The sequence below is a fragment of the Tigriopus californicus genome, chromosome 7 (assembly GCF_007210705.1).
Source record: "Tigriopus californicus strain San Diego chromosome 7, Tcal_SD_v2.1, whole genome shotgun sequence".
NCBI lineage: Eukaryota > Metazoa > Arthropoda > Copepoda > Harpacticoida > Harpacticidae > Tigriopus > Tigriopus californicus.
Window position 1 is genome coordinate 11,512,712 of NC_081446.1, and position 17,093 is coordinate 11,529,804.

A 17,093-nucleotide genomic window follows, 5' to 3' on the forward strand; every position below is an offset into this window, starting at 1 on the left:
GGTTTTGTTATTACTTTTTGGGGGCGAACTCGCCAGGGTTTCCCACCAACATTGTCTGCTCGGGTTCTTGGAAGTGCTTAAAAACAATGTGGTGGACGAATATCTAATTCTGTACGGGAAATGTTACTTGCAGGCATATTTGGCTTTGTTTTGGCTCTGTTTTGGCGTCACACTAAGCGCCGGAACCATTTGGAAAATGCGCCAAGTTCGAAATGTTCAAAGTCAAGGTGGAGAAATAACATTTGGCTTAAATATTCATATGGCAACAATCCAGATAATACGTTTGCTTGCCTCGAAATTGTCCATTGAGGCCATCTGGCTTGCCCACTGAACAATGAACATGACAATGTGTGTAAAATTTCAGTGTGTACGTATGGACAGACATCCACCACGGCCTCTTCTTTCATTCATGATTTGGTGAATCTTGAGAAAATCAGTCAAAGCCAATCTGAGGAAAGTGTTACTAAACTTCGACCATAACTTGGACTCTGACATTGAACTTGAAATTGGTTAGTTTCACTCCCGATCCATTGCAAGCGAGTGCTTAGAGAGTAGTAAATTTTATGTTTTTATTTGACTGTATGAAAGGAAGCCCCACCAGTTAGTCAGTCAGTCAGTCAGTCATCTGGTTGTCTTGGCAAGCTCTGCATCGTGTTGAGCGTTCGTGCAAGTTGGCCCCCAGAAATCAAGATGGATGTGCTTGAACCTCGTTTTGAATAATCCTACATGCTTGGAAATGCATTGCAGAGACACCCAAAATGGGAGTAGTTAATAGCCAATTAAACCTCAAAGCCTTCTTGGCTGCTACGCTTGGTGTTGTTTCACGACAGAAGGGGAGGCCTTCCCCAATCCGCGCCCTAATCGCTGTGGCAAAGTACTACTTCTAGCATAGCATCAAAGCAGAATAGCAGAATAACAGACTAGCATCACTGCTTCCATTGGAGGAAGTACATTGAACACTGGTTAGAGTAGCACACATGCATGTATACGGGGGATGAGGACGTTCCTAATTGTATTTACAACGAAAGAGAACGAGAATTCTCCACGTTCTCATGGAACGCCAAGAATGTGCGTACCTGGAAAGGAATTCGAGCGGAGGAAGCGTTGAAAATGTAGCTATTCTTGGGTAAAGCTACTAAACAAAGCGCTCATTAGTCTGAGGGCGAGTTGGATCGAATCATTTGAGTTACGAGCTGCTACTCCATATGCCAAACAATCTGTGTGGAAAGGCGCCAAATTCAATTCCAGTCGTCCAGAAATTAGTTGACTCTTGATGCCGATGGCTCGACCTGATAAGGAGACCGGAAAACAGGGTATTTTATCATAAAACCATGAGTGGCATTTATTTAATCCCCGCGCCTCTGGCTCCTCCAATCTGGTCAATCTTGATGTCAAGAAACGACAGTAAATGGATTGTGTGAGAGATTGAATTTTGTGGGACGAGGCAATTGGATCGTTGTGGATTCCATCCGCCATAAACAGGCTCCTTCAAAAATATCAAAATATCATTTGGTACACATTCGTCCAACGCTGAAAAAAGGGGTTTTCGCTCAAGCAATTTGCCTGAATCGAGGTAATAGCACTCTAATGCCAAAGTGGTGAAAGTTAGATGATTCTGACTGAAAATTACTAGCTGGCTCAACCTTCACAAAGAGCCTTTTCTTCCGTACCAAAAACCCAAGACTCATCTTGGTTCTATGTCCGGTACGTCCAATACGTTTGTATGTGTTCTTGCTTCTAAATCTCGACTTACTGTGAGTAATTGAGTGACACGGTAGCGGTTTAATCTCATCTTCTGCCTCTGACAATCAAGGTTGCTCCTCCGCCATTGTAGTGCTGTAATGAATGAACAGTCGGCGATCTGTGGAATTCGCTTTTGCAATTTCCATTCCCATCGGTGTCAAGATTACTTTGCAATCGAATAGCCAGATTGCCATCTTAATATGCATCCCTGTTTTTCTAACGCGCCTCAAACGAAAAAAAAAACAATTCTCAGCCATTCAGGTAGACTGCAACGAACGGGTCAAGGATCTGAATTGCGTCTCATTTCTACATACGTAAGGTGAATGACTAAATCAAGTTGGTCGGCGAATTGACCTGCCATTGCCAGTCGTGTGTCTTGTGCTAGAAGTACCTAACAATTTCCCTTCTACGTAGTAGGATTGTAGACACTGGGATATTCCCAAACGTCAAGGTGATTCTCGTAGCAGGACTTCTAAGTTGTCAGATATGGGCCTGACACCTCGTAGTTATAATTAGGTGCATAAATGTAGGCCCTCCAGAATGTTCATGAATTATTTTCGGCGGTCGGGAGGTTGCCTAGCGCTTGCTTTACTAGCATTCCTTTGAAACGGCAAAGAAACCTCAATCATGTCTGGAGAAGAACTGAAATGTAATGCTTAGCCTAAAAGGCTCATTGAAATTTAGAACGATTTTTTCCCCCTGGTAGGTAAGTGCGAGGACGCATTTTGAGGATAGTTAATCAAAGATGAACATCTAGAGATTGCCTTTGAAAATGAATACAAATTTGGGAAGATCGTTCTTGTACGTTCTGAATCAAAGCTCATGTCCAGACTAGTCTAGAGATCCCTTATCGAAGAGGAGAATGGAACTTCTGAAACCAAGCACGATGCACTTGAGGGTTTCTCGTGTGCCCATATTGCATCGAGATTTTAATTAACACCCTGCACAAAAATCGAATTCATGATGGCCCATACCATGTGCTCCATTTTTGCCCATTTTCTCATTAAAGACAGGGAGGTGACTGGAAAATCGGCATTTGCTTAGATTTGGCGAGGGGCATTCTCTCCCCTACTTGCCAACTTTAGTGTGGGATTGTTGGAATCCGTTTACAACTTGGTCGGTCTCCCAAGGATTCGCCTTCAACTTGGCACGTAAAAAAAATAGATATTCAATGTTCAGGTAAAAGTTTTTTTTCTCTCGAACTCAATTGACCCTGCTCCGTTTCTGTCCACTTCAGAGATACTAGAAAGACAAGCGAAGAGGGCAGCTCTAACAGCTTGTACGAAATGACTTCGTCACGAGGTCTGTACGTACATACCGTATGTAAATGGTGGCGGGGGAATTGAATCTCTAGTTATGAGCCAAGATCATAAACCAATATAGCGATAGCGATCACCAACGAACGACCCGCCGCCGACTTGCGGTGCACTACTGTCTCTCGTATATGCATTCAAGGTACGGAACACGTCGAAGCATGGATTTTGTTGCCAATTAATGTCTGGAATGTGGCCCAGAAACGAAATACAATTCAGGCACATACGACGTTATATGCGTATAAGCGTTGTCTGCTTTGCTTAACGTCGCCGGATGAGCGAGTCGAGGAGTAAATTGGATGACCAAAGTGAATTCGGAATTTACCAAAATGCCGGTTGTGATGACGGTTATTACCGAGAGGTGGTCATGTCCAAAGGCAATATTGGCATACTTTGCACATTCGACAACATCCAATGGCAGCAGGGATACGTATACGCTTCTGTTCTGCTTTCCAAGGTCTTATTTTATGTGGTTCGAGGAACCTTTTTTTATATAGAAGTCTCATTCAGAAGAAACATCATGCATTATCCAATTCCACTTTTAGATCATCTATGATTCAATCCTATGGATGCAAAGTAAAATAAGCTTTGCGACGGGTTGTGTTTCTCTTGATCCAGCTCTCTAGGGACAGGTACTGTTGTACCGTGTATCTGTTTATGCATGTTGCGCCCTAGAGAAAATCGACACGTTCAACGAACCAAATGTACTTGGAGGACTTCCCTGAGAATGTCAAGCGAAACTTGTCAGAGTTGTCATCGAGACATTAGTCACTCGAAATTGGGGGTTTGCCAATCCCGAGACTATAATTTGGGATTGGTGTATGGTCGTGTACACACTCGGTCGAACCGAAAGAAGCTTCAAAAAAGGTGGTGTTTTTTAAATCAGAAATTGCTAGCTGCCTCTGCACTTGTTTTGGGATTGTTTGGAAGGACTTGGTCAAATATGAAGGGATCGTTGGAATGTGATTTGTTATTAGATTCTCAGGGTGCTAACTATTCGAGCAATTGGCGATTTTGAGCGAGTATTTAAGCTTTGCGTGATTCTAAGAAATAGGCGCATTTCTCAATGGACATTAAAGGTAACAGAAAGTCCAATCATGCTTTCTTTGAAGCTTTTAAATGTGATTCATTTGTGAAATAACTACTATACGAAGTTGCAGAACGACAAAACAACGGTGGCTTTTTCTTTCTTTACTTCTTCGAATTCATTCAATATTTTGCACCAGGTAATTAGAGCTTTTCCGATATTCATGGTGTCATTACAGACTGCCCTTGCTTGTAATGTAAGTGTGCTTTCGTTCAGCTCAACAAGACAAATTAGTTGTTCAATCATTCCCTAACTTGGATTTGAAGCGCATCGCAAGACCTCATTATCATCAAAATCAAACAAATGAGTAAGATAAACTTAAACCACCGAAGGGGAACTTCATTTCTCGGTTCGTTGAGTAATTTCCTTTGATTCTACAAATTCCTTCATAGGTGGAATACTTTTCAGAAATTGTTTTGCAAAATGCGATTAATTTCATAGTTTCATGAGAAAATCAAGAAACACATTAACATTCATATGGGGACGCTTAGGCAAGCTCTGGCAGGTTCCTTTGTTTGCTGGTACCAGTGTCAGTGATGCAAGTTTGGAGCTTCAAACATGTTTTTGAGAAGCTGACCCTTCTTTCATATTGACATATGAGGAAAGGTCACCTTCGTTAAAACTAGTTTGAAACGCCAATTTTGCATCACTGACATTGGCAGGCAAGTTTGTTTGCTGGGACCAGCGCTTGCCTAAATGTCCGAATAGGTACTTTCCCAATCATCCAATAATTCAACCTTTTCTCCATGATAAATATGGCATGCGGTACAACAGCTTAAGCAATCGCGGTCGTAATTATTTTAAAGACTAGGGTAAACACGGATGCCATATGTTCAAATAGCAGTTTTAGAGTATATCCATCGCCGTGATATTCAATTCATCTGTGAAACGTATTTTATGTACTCAATTAAAAACAAATAGAAATGCCATCAGTGCAAACATAACAGCACCATTAAACCTTCATCAAAATTGGAGGCTTTAACAACCAGATTGATATTGCATATAAATTGAGATATTGTGAACTTTTGATTCCAATAGAACCCCCAAAATTCTATTGCCTGATACTGAGTGCGTGTAGATTCTTTGATCTCAAATGAAAACTCATCAATTAACTCGTTGCACATTGGCAGGACTTCTTTCATGCCGTCATTCAGTAAAATGTATAACAGAGTGCCAACTCACGAAAAGAAATTTCTTTTATGGTTTTGCATGTGTCATTACTAAAAGCAGAATTTGATACACCCTACGAGTAGTACCCATTAAAATCCTGTTGCGTAAAACCGAACATTTGCGTAAACATTCCGCACGAAAAGAAACAAGGAAAGCGGCACCTCGTTAGACCCACACGTTTGTGGAGTTGTCTGTTCATTGTTTTTGAAATTTGTCCCGTGGCAATCGGCAAAACATAATTCTCCCACTCAAAGTGCATTTCTAACAACGTTTCAGGAGTTATGAAAGTGGACGTGAATCGGTCATTAAGATGTTCAAGTCTTGGTGTCCTAACTAACGTGGTGTTCTTTTCGGCGTTGCCGCTCATCCATCTCCGTCAGGTTGACCACCTTCCACTCCATTTCTTTTAGGGATCGCCGAGAATACGCACAGATCGATCTGCTTTATCCCCCAGTACGCACAATCCATACGCATCTCGCGATTCAGGCTCGCGCCAGTGTTCGAAGGTTGAATTCGTTGCCGGCGAATGGCGGTGCTAAGGACGGGCGAACGCTGACGCTGCGTACGAGTAAGTCGGTCGGTCTCGAGTCAACGAACGCTGAAGGGAGAAATAGACGAGGACTGGGGCCCTGATCCTCTGATTACCAATGAGTTTTGACAAATTGTAAGATGTTTTCCTCAATCGGGTGAATGCTTGCGTGGATATTCATGGTAGCCGATCGGGCGTGGGTAAAAGGCCGGACTGCTAGTATATGGTGTGTTGATCATCCTGAGGATTTATTCGCTCGACTGGATTCAAATCAGTTGATTGTGAAGGTGCAAGCCAGAAACCTCTTCTAGCTTTGGCTCCACGATGGAAACTTAGTGCGGAAGTCGGTGATACCCAAATAAATAGAACATAGAACAAACAACACAAACACACAAAGTACATTATTACAAGTTACAAGTTACAGTGCTTCAACTTTGTCTTCATTTGTCTGGTCCAAATTGTTGCCCCTCTGTTCAATCGATCACGATGGTGAGTTCAATGTCAAAGGCATCCTCTGATGGAGAATCTTCAGTCTCTGTCAAGGTTCATTCGATTTCTTTTGTCTGGTTGACGAAGGATCCCATAAAGCACAACAACCAACGTCCTTCAATCATGATTACGAACACAAGAGATGAGTCTGTGCTTTGAGAAGGTTCATTAAACGCCCTCCGACCAATCAATTGGCTTCAACATGGTCTCGGATCTGAGTGAAACCATATTCAATAGATCGCCTCCATTACTCCTGTCCCAATGAATGTTTCCCCCGTACTTGGGTCAAATTGTAAGCGATAACAAAGGCTCATTACTTTCAAGAATGAGGAATTGACTCTTAGGAGCCTCGTCGAGGGTGGAATTCGTTACCCAAAACACTTTTACTCAGCGTGTCGTCCCAGGTTTTAGAGGCGAATGTGAGCTCGCTTGCTTATCTGGCGGATGGTTTTATTTCAGAACAATTTGAGGAGGGTGATGGTTTTGTGCTTTAGTACTGAGTTTTCAAGGAAATGAATTCCTGATGAATAGGGGGTGTAAATAATCAAGGCGCCTCAAAGAGCACGCTGAGATAGATGCACATGAAAATGCCCTCATTACTTTATTCGCCACCGCACAAAAGCTATTTCGTTTGAGGGAGGTTGGTTTTCAACCACGTGTTCGTCTTGTTGTGTGTGAGTACTGAAGTTAATTGATCTCGGATTTCGTCAGGCCTTGTCTGAAAGATCAGAGAGTGATTTGAGTCTTTGGCAGCAGGCTCAGGATCTAAATAATCACGTGAGGAAATTTATTATTGCGAGTATTATGGGCCGAGTCATGGCCAAGTTGAACTGGATTTCGTCACCGCCAATGTGTTCTCTCTTTTTGAGCCAGGTCAATACAGGATCCGAATCGCCTTTTTTTCTCATGGCCATGCTCGTTTCAAGGGATTTCTTGAAGCTATTGACTCTCTGGTTCTCTGGTGGTATTTGACTTGCATTAGTAGTTCTCCTCAAGTCAAGCCGTTACTTTGTTATCCCTCCATCACAAGCTAGTGATGTGCGGTTCTGATTTTTTCCGCACATAGTAAAGCACGTACGTTCAGAACGAATGAGCCATTGGCCATTGACGCAAACGTAACAAAGGAGTCGCGTTTGATCTTGAGGCCTTTTTCATGCGACGAACAATCAACTGGGAATCTGATTACTTACTCCCATCCACCGGGCCTTTTTTCAATTCCACATTCTTTCACGTTTTCGAAATGTGGTTGTCGTCGGTGTCAACCACTCTCAACCAGAACGTCGTGGATATGGACATGGTCGGCGCACGGGCTTACCTCGAATTCCTAGAGCCTAAATGGATCAGGATTCCAAAAATTCTCAAAATGACCCTATCAAACACTGGGTGTTCCTGCTGGAAGTGTTGTTTGTGTGGGGTCATATCTCCCGCTGGCTTTTTGTTGTCGTCGTCCAAGTCCTCCATTCACGAACGGGGCCATAAATCCCCCACGAAATCTTGGCCCAGATCCCAAGTCGTGAACATTTGGAACCTGTCTGAGTCATGACATCGGGTTGTTGCTTGTCAGGGACGAAATGTCAACTGCTTTGCATATTATCCCTATCATCAGGGTCTTCCCCACCTCCTCCTTCTCCTCCTACTTCTACCACTCTGACTACGGATACTCCCCTTGAGCATCATCATCAACAACCACAACCACAACTGTAAACAAACATGTGTTTGGTAATGACGGAAGTCTAGGGAGGGATAGATAGCTGCATGCAGGAAAGAAACATCATCTTCACAATGGCAGCTCATTGTTGACCAGTTCGGTTTTTGGCAGCCCGAGCGAGTAAAATGTCCAATAAAACTTTGGGTGTGTAGCGTGAAGGATCAACCCAAAGCTAGACATCATTTGTCAACTCCCTCCACCGAGATCCCACTGCTTTAGCTACATTTCCGTAATAATAAAGTGGGGAAACCAAAAAAAGGCACGAGACACGGACAGAGGAGGCTCATAATTCAAGGAAGGTCGCCGAGATGTTGATGATATCTTTGTAGTGAGGCGAGCAAGAGACTATTTTGTCGCATTTTTAACGACATCTGACTGTCTGACAATGTCGGATGCTTTCAGGAGAGAAATAGATGGAGGATGGTTGCTGGCCTTGTGCTGGTTTTTGTGTGACGTAGATCATTTCTCCAAAGTCTGGTTGGCCTTGCATTACCTCTATGGCTCAGTCACATTATGATGATGATGGTGATGATGATGTCTTGATCAACCCTCAAATTTCACACGAGCTTATCTTGTCTTTCAGCTCAAAGGGCTTAAACGGTCGCCTTTGTTGGCGGCTTTTGCACTAATCTCACTTGCGCCATATGTTTCGAGTGACCAAAATCTGCCTTCTTACCTGAACTCGGTGCTTCTGAGTCAAGGTGGAGTCAGAGGAATCCCTCAACATGGCGGCAAGAAGGTGGGCATGATGATGATGGGTGGAATGCCATATCAGTTCTCCTATGGTGTGAACGACGAGTCCGAATTGAACATTCATTCGAGAACGGAGAGCTCGGATGGGACGGATACCATCGGCGAATACCGAGTTCTTTTGCCCAATGGTCAAACCCAAATCGTCCAGTGAGTATTTCTCCCTCAGATGACCAAAATGGTCGAGGACCAATAACTGGAGGCGATCTTTCCTTGTTTTTCCAGGTACACATCCAATGCTGAAACGGGATTTCTGGTGGAGATCAAGTACGAAAATGATACCGATGTGGTCACGAATTTAGCCCAAGTTCGTCCACAATTGTCTGCCCAGAATTCTCAAACCAGGCCCAACTCCTATCGGAATCCAAATCAAAATAGCAACATCAACAAGATTAACAATGGCGGCGGGTTTCGGCCTGATCTGAGTGGCTATGGATCAGCCGATGTTTCGCCCCCACGAAACTCTTTCCAACCCCAAAGTGGATATGGTGCTCAAAGTGGGAACCAAGAAGGATCAAAATATGCTCCACAACAACCAGCGTTGCCGAGTTATGTCTCTCAGAAGGCTAATCTTAGGCCTGACCCTTTTCAACGATACCAGCCGCAACAACCCAGCCAAGACATCAACAGCTATAACAGACAAGCGAGTCCCAACGGAGGTCAAGGCAATGGCGGTAATAATCCAAATTATCCCCCCGGAGCATCCAATCAACAGCCTCCAAGACGAGGTCGACCAGAGTCTGCCCTTCGACCTTCACAACAACCTCAAAGGCCTACACCATTCAGTTATTTCTCGGGCCAAGAACCAAGCCGAGGGTCTGCCCAAGTTCAGCGCCGACCTCCAACGAGTTATGGACTACCTCAAGCTAATCCCATTGGCCAAGACAAAGAACCAGGCAATGAACCGCCAACGAGTTATGGGACCCCACAAGACAATAAAGCTGAGGGGGCTAGGGAACCGCCAAGAAGTTATGGTGTTCCCAAAGCCAATCCTGTTCAAAATGAGAACGAAAACCAGGCTTGGAACCCATTTCAAGGGAGGCCAAAACCATCATCAAACATTCAAAAGCCAGAGACCAGTTATGGACTACCTCAAGCGGATCCGTTGAGTAATGGCTATAGCGATGCTACCGATGAGTTACCAACCCAACAGAGCTATAAACGACCTCAACCAAACCCTCAGAATGTTCAAGCTCCTCCGACAACCTATGGAATTCCGCAAGCGGAACCCCAAGGGTACTCCGAGCAACCTCCTCAAAATTACGGTGCAACGGCACGACCAGCTTCAGGTTCAAATAACTTGAAGAGTGCAAATCAAGACGATGCTCGACGACAACGACCTAAATTCGGACAAAAACAGGATCCGATGGCTGAAAATGCACAAGCTCCTCCAACTGAATATGGTTTACCTCAGGCTGATCCTATTCAGCCCATCTTTCCTGCTCTAACCAGTTATGGATTGCCACAAGCTGATCCAGTTGGTGGCAACCCTTTTGGAAGTGATACAGAAGACTCTAATCAAGGTATAGGAGGAAATGAGGCCAATGTGTTTGGCCGTGGGCAAAAAAATCTTGGTGAAAGGCCTAAATTTGGTCAAAATGCTCAATCTCCTCCAACGAGCTATGGGTTACCCCAAGGCCCTGTCCGAGGCTCAATTGCTCAAAACCCTTCAAACTATGGAATATCTCAAACCTCAGCGACCAGTGAGGCTCCAGGACGTTATGAAAGACCCCAAGTCTCGTCTAAGCCTTCAGCCGAGCAGCCTCCAACTGATTATGGTGTTTCTCAATCAGAACCCCAAGGAAGTGTGCAACAACCCCCAACAGATTATGGTGTTCCACAAGCAGCTCCCCAAGGAAGTGTGCAACAACCCCCAACAGATTATGGTGTTCCACAAGCAGCTCCCCAAGGAAGTGTGCAACAACCCTCAACAGATTATGGTGTTCCACAAGCACCTCCCCAAGGAAGTGTGCAACAACCCCCAACAGATTATGGTGTTCCAAAAGCACCTCCCCAAGGAAGTGTACAACAACCCCCAACAGATTATGGCATCTCACAAGGAGCTGTCCAAGGAAGTGTGCAACAACCCCCAACAGATTATGGCGTGCCGCAAGCTCCTCCCCAAGGAAGTGTGCGACAACCCCAAACTGACTATGGTGTTTCTCAATCAGAACCCCAGGGAAGTCCTAAGCAACCCCCAACAGATTATGGTGTTCCGCAAGCACCTCCCCAAGGAAGTGTGCAACAACCCCAAACTGAGTATGGCATCTCACAAGAAGTTCCCCAAGGAAATGTGCAACAACCCCCAACTGAATATGGTGTTCCGCAAGCACCTCCCAAAGGAAGTGTGCAACAACCCCAAACTGAATATGGCATCTCACAAGGAGCTCCTGAAGGAAATTTGCAAGAACCTCCCACAGACTATGGCGTGCCTCAAGCAGACCCACAAGGCATTGCTCAGCAACCTCCAACGGACTACGGTCTTCCCCAAGCAGCCCCAGAAGGAACCATTGCGGAACCCCCAACCGAGTATGGTCTTCCTCAAGCGCCACCAAAAGGTGCTATTCAGGTTCCATCCACAGACTATGGGCTTCCCCAAGCTCCACCGTTAGGTGCTAAAAATGAGGGTGGATTTGACTTTGGCGACACTGAAGATTATACGCTTAGCTCTGAAAATGAGTTTGCCAATTCAGGACCAGTTGATAATCCCTATTTCAGCCCAAAATCGGCCCCAGTTCGAAATCAGTCAGGACCTAAAGACAACCGGATCAACCAATTGATCAACCAAGAATCCCAAAACCCTTTCAGACCACTCTCTGGCAAGCCGGCATCTCCTCAACAACAACCTCAGCAACTCCAACCGGCTACTTATTTGCAGAATCAAAATGTCCGCAATCAAATCCCTGGCCGCCAATCTAGACCTCAGCGGCCCCAACAGGCTCCCCAGGCTTTGAGACAAGGGCCTCTGGGTTCCATTCGCCCTCGACAACCCCGAAAGCCGTTTAAGTTTGCCACTCCATCACCGAGAATTATCCGTGGTCGTAACAGTGCGGGTTTCCAAATCTTTGCTCCATTCAGAAGGAAGCGTCACTTTGGATTTAGAAACCATCCGTAATTGATAGAGCAACAATATTCAACACACTCATAGTACGTATTTATTTAGCCATTTATTTTGCTGGTCAATTTCGAAATACAGAGCTTGTTTATATGACCTCTTTTTTTTCAACCTCTTCCTCCTCGTCAAGCTCTTCTCTCCAAGTAAGTGTCACCACAATACCTGACAAACGAGTCATAAGATAAATAAGGGGGAAGTCAAGGTGATTCAAACTCATAAGCACTTACTTAAAGCTCCAACGAGACCAGTTACTGCAAACATACCGGTATAACCAATAATTGGGAAGAGAGTCTGAGCGACCGTAAGCAGAACGATGCTGCAAAATATCTGAAATGTAGAAAGTCAGCATGTTACTTTCCTCCAACAAAAAAAATGCAGTTTGGTGTTTCTAGACTCATACTGAAGCGGTAAAAATGAGGCCATAGAGTGTGGCATTATGTTTTGGTCCGAAGCACTTCATTATTTGCGGTGGAAAACACGCATAAGCCCCTGGATTAGTCGCGTACACGCCACAAGACCAAACAGCAAAGAAAATCTTGACTCCAGTCGAGTTCTTTTCCAAGAAGACAATGTTGCCAAATGAAGCTGCAAATGCTGTTGAGATGCACGTGACAAACATCATGGTAAACTGAAATCATAAGGGATGCTTTATGTTAAGGTTAAATAACATTTTATGGAGAAAGATGTAAAGTAGCCTCACTTTATACCCAAACTTGTCATAAATGATGCCCCAAAATATCCGACTGGCCCCATTCATCACGTTTTGAAGAGTAGAAGCCAAGGATAAGAATTTGTCATCGTCGATGAATTGAAGGCCAAAAGCCTTTTGATAGTTGGAAATGAATAAGGTCAACAAGTTCATGGAGAAGAACGAGATGTAAAAGATCCAAAAGGCCCATGTTTTCACTGCTCCTTTGGGCTTGACGCTATGCAGACTTTTATCCTCTTTCTCAACCAAATCCTCCATAAGGATAGTCATGTTACCCAAGAGTTCTCTTTCTTCATCATCCGATGGATCACGGATGGCCAAGATGCTAATGATTTGCATTAAGGCAATGCTCCCTCCGATCAACAAGAACAAATAAGGAACTCTTCCAAGCAGGTCCTCGTCCGTGAAGTACTTATCCCCACTGGTGGTCCCGTTTGGGTACTGAGCCTCTTCGTTGCCAGGATTGACAAAGGCTGTTTCCACGGGGTTCCAAATCACCGAGCCGAACCCGTAACCAGCCACGGCTATACTGGCGAAGGTGCCTTTGTGGGCAGGAAACCACTATAAAAATAATCGGTGTAGAATTAAGTACAAATGGGATGAACCCCATGTAGTTTACCTTTAGTATGGAACTGATAGCTGGAGTGTATGTTAGACCGTAGCCAATCCCATGGAACGCTCCTATCGTGAAGACCACTGGCCACAAGCCCCAGTCCAAGCTGAAGTAAGTCAGAAGGTAACCTCCTCTGGAAATGGACGTGAAGGTTACTGCTCAGTCATTGGGAACAAGACCATGGATGGGTTTTGAGACTTACGCATAAATGATACTTCCAATGATAAGGGAAAGTCGAATTCCCAACCTTCGGGCGACCTCGCCACCAAATGGAGAGAGAATTGCCCCAAAAATGGTTTTACTCTGAGATACAAACACCCAATCCGCATAAGTGATCTGTGGATTGTTTTTCCGCAGGTACGATGTTACATATGTATTAAGGTTGCCTAGATACATAAAAAAAAGATCGAATGAGATTTAGTGATGGACACATGGAGCGTTTGCTTAAAATCATGCACGTTTTTCAAGAGAGTTTTCGGATAGTGGCGAGCTTAGAGGCTACATGAGTTGCGCGATCTTTTATTGACTTTTTATCCCCTAATCTAGGACTTTGAATTTGATTGAACCCATAAACATGTATGCATAGACAAGTACTCAAGGAGGAAAATTGCCTAATACAAGCAGCTGAAACCCTGTCACAAAAGTGCCTTCCGATCGAATATTAAATCACATTTCAAGGCGCACTATATCTAAAAAAATATATAATTGACATCTTATAGAGATGCCTTCCTTCTCACTGTCTGTGGTCATTTTGCATGACATACTCTCACAAGCAGTATTGAGTTGCTTGAGGCTTCAGATTTGCAATCTCTTCTCGAGCTTTTTTCTAGATAAACGACGTAAAGCAACCTAATTATGGATGGAGCCCCAAAATTGGCTGCACCCTTTATCAAGATTTAGAGTCTGTCAGGATTGAAGAGGAAAGGTGTTTGAAACCTCGCTAGATGACGTTTCAGTGTTGCGTTGCCTCTTAATCGGGTGCTTGAACATGACGATGAAATCAATTAAGCCCTCTCTCACTGAGCAAGCATCTGATTAGGTGGTAATGCAATGGTCACACTTGCATTACAGCTAAGTTTCGTAGAGCTTTCTTGTTCAGTCTTGGCGGCCTCCATGATCAAGATTAATCACACACTTACGAAAAATAGCATTCGAAAAATCCTCAGGCCTCCCTCCTTCCCTTCCTGTAGAACAGTAAAAAACGACACCGAGCCATTTTTAGTGGGCTAACGTCACTCGACGAAAAGCTAACGATGTCACAAAGGAACGACTGCGAGTGTTGTGACATTTATTTTTCACGACTTCCTTATCATTGCTGGTTGTTTATATTTGTGATTAAACATTAAATTTATAGGAAATGTAATCCGTCAACGAATTAGAGTGGGCTAATCTGGTTAGCCCTGGAATATAGGGCTGATCAGATATTTTGGCCAAAAACTAGTTCAAGTTTTCCTTTACATCTACTAACGGATTAGCGTCTGCATATTTCTTTTGTTAATGAGAAAAGGGCAAATGGAGCAATGAAGGATGCCCAGAACGTAGGAAGGCGGACTACATTGTTCGAAGTAATAGGGATTCTCTGGGGTAACAGTAGGTTAAGACCATATAATAAGCTTTTACATTTGAGTTTGATCGAGCACTCTCAGTGCGAAGTTCAGAAAAAAGGTTTAGTCAGAGAAGAACGAATCTTTGTGTTACTTTTCAGTGCATCCAGCCTTCTTTAGCTTTTATTGTGTGTGCCATTCAGACCACCCAAAAGGTGTTTCAAGAGGGTTGGTCAAAGAACATTTCTTGTTCGTTTTATCTTGACATTGATGCTTGGCCATGGTCAGATATACAAGTTTACCTCTAACAAAAGGAATATGGACTCGACTGAATCCCTATACTATGTTTGAATAAATATTTGATGTAAACACGTCAAGTTCAGACTTGTTTGCGTGCAGCACAAACTGTAACCCTCAATTTTCATGTACACACTTCATTACATCATTTTGAAGCTAGAAATGGTCTACATTTACAAAGGTGATATCCCAAATCAAATGTCATGATCGTTCATTTTAAAGCAAACACAAGCTTCTAAAAGGTTCCAGATACCGAATTGACCCGTTCTTTATTGTCTCACATGCTGAGAAACGACCGAAAATGTGGACCTGTTTCAACATAAGATTGGCGTGTTTCGAGTTTCGAGAAAATTGCGACAACAACGCCGCCGACTAAGCACGAGCCCTTCTAGTAGGCGACATTTTTCATATTTAACAATGGCACGAAAAATGGGAAAATGCGCTTACCGTATGAATAATCTAAGGAGCATGCCACTAAGATTAAGGTGCTTCCAAATAAGACAAATAGGCCTCTCTTGGGCAGGGTCCATGATCCTATTTTCAGGTATGATATGTTACCTGACATATTTCCTACTATTAAATCACTCATTCGCTATTTGTTGCGTACGTTGGCTTTTACCTCCTAATTGAGCTTGTTATCTTGACGCACAATCAATCAACTCTTAATACTGAAGATACCAGATTTCTATGAACTGAACAAAACTAGACTCACAAATGTTAAAGTCGTCTAAATCATCTTGGTGGAAAATCGTAATCCAGTACCTCGAAAATCCTCTGGAAATGTCCCAAGAAATAATTGTTTGTCTTTTTCACTTAGTTGTTATTTTGACTTTAGGTTTCCAACCATTTCGTCACCTAAATATTTGAGTCGAGTTTTTACTAGTTTAATCAGCACGGCCTTTTCAAACACCCTAAATCTGTTAACCCATGCGGCTTATAAACTGCAGGGTGGGCGCAATTCTAATGTGTCTTGAAGAACTGTGTATAACATATCAATTTTTTATTTCTTCTTAATCTTGTAAAAAATTCCAAACAGATTTTGGAGGTGGATGGGTGCATCGGTTCGATTATCTTCCCGGACTTATCTTAGGGAAACTTTTCATCCCTTCATCCATACTGACAGATGGGGAAATGGGGAATAGGAACGAATGAATGGTATCAAAAATAGGGTTGCACAAATCTAACCAATCATATTTTCATTCCAAAAAAGAGGTTCATTTACCTTTTGCCATTTTTTTTATTAGCTGGTACTTTTCTTTGTATTTGCCGCTTTTCAATAAAAAAAAATGTGAAAAGTCATCGATTATGTTGTGATAAGAAAATCGTGAAAATTGTGATAAGCAAAATGCGCAAAAAATGATTCAATAAAATGTCAATTTAACATTGCCCTGCAAAGAAAAGTTTACTTTCTGACTGAGAAAATGTGCATTCTTAGATTTTGGAGCTAACCTTCTGGAAATATGTGACATCATGCCACTCATCCATATTAAGGTCCTGTGTGCATTTGTTGATTTTAGCAAGACTTTTCACATGATTAAGGTAACACAAGCTAATCAATTTAGCACTCGCCGTCTTTCTCCATTTTGTTTTGGGCGCCTTAGGCAAAAATTAAGACCCCTTTATGGATTTGTTTTTGTTCCAAACAACGTCATTCCAAATGCATTTCTTGTAATTTGTAGATGCTCAGTTAATAGATTCCACTCTTTGTATGGATGCTAGAAAGTTTCGTCAGGATAAGCTTGAATACTCATTATATTTTACCATAAGATTTAGTTATCCCAATTTTTCACAATTTACCAATGACATATACCTTATTCAACCTCTTCAAAATTGTTTTCTCCATGATGAAATTTTGTTAATAGCATACTGAATACCATGAGCTATCGATTAAAATATTTCTGGCTTATTTTCCCACGATTTCGTCATTCGTTTGCCAATTCATTTTTGGATTGATTTGCCTCTCCTTTTGCCATTTCTAGGGCTATTTGCTGATTTATTTGCCTTTTTTGCTACTTGTAGTTGCCAT

The 17,093-nt window shown here is 43.0% G+C and overlaps 2 protein-coding genes across 2 annotated transcripts; one reads left to right on the forward strand and one right to left on the reverse strand.

Moving 5' to 3' along the window:
- The first annotated feature begins 8,639 nt into the window (after positions 1–8,639).
- Positions 8,640–11,989, forward strand: LOC131883959 (uncharacterized). The gene is made up of 2 exons (XM_059231570.1): positions 8,640–8,939; positions 9,015–11,989. Exons 1-2 carry the CDS (start codon positions 8,785–8,787, stop codon positions 11,902–11,904), a joined length of 3,045 nt encoding a protein of 1,014 aa, XP_059087553.1. The 5' UTR covers positions 8,640–8,784; the 3' UTR covers positions 11,905–11,989.
- On the reverse strand, positions 11,938–15,672 carry LOC131883960 (oxalate:formate antiporter-like). Its single transcript, XM_059231571.1, has 7 exons — positions 15,515–15,672; positions 13,429–13,612; positions 13,233–13,359; positions 12,605–13,174; positions 12,305–12,532; positions 12,132–12,231; positions 11,938–12,066 (listed from the first exon to the last, which is right to left on the reverse strand). Exons 1-7 carry the CDS (start codon positions 15,654–15,656, stop codon positions 11,993–11,995), a joined length of 1,425 nt encoding a protein of 474 aa, XP_059087554.1. The 5' UTR covers positions 15,657–15,672; the 3' UTR covers positions 11,938–11,992.
- Positions 15,673–17,093: the final 1,421 nt, after the last annotated feature.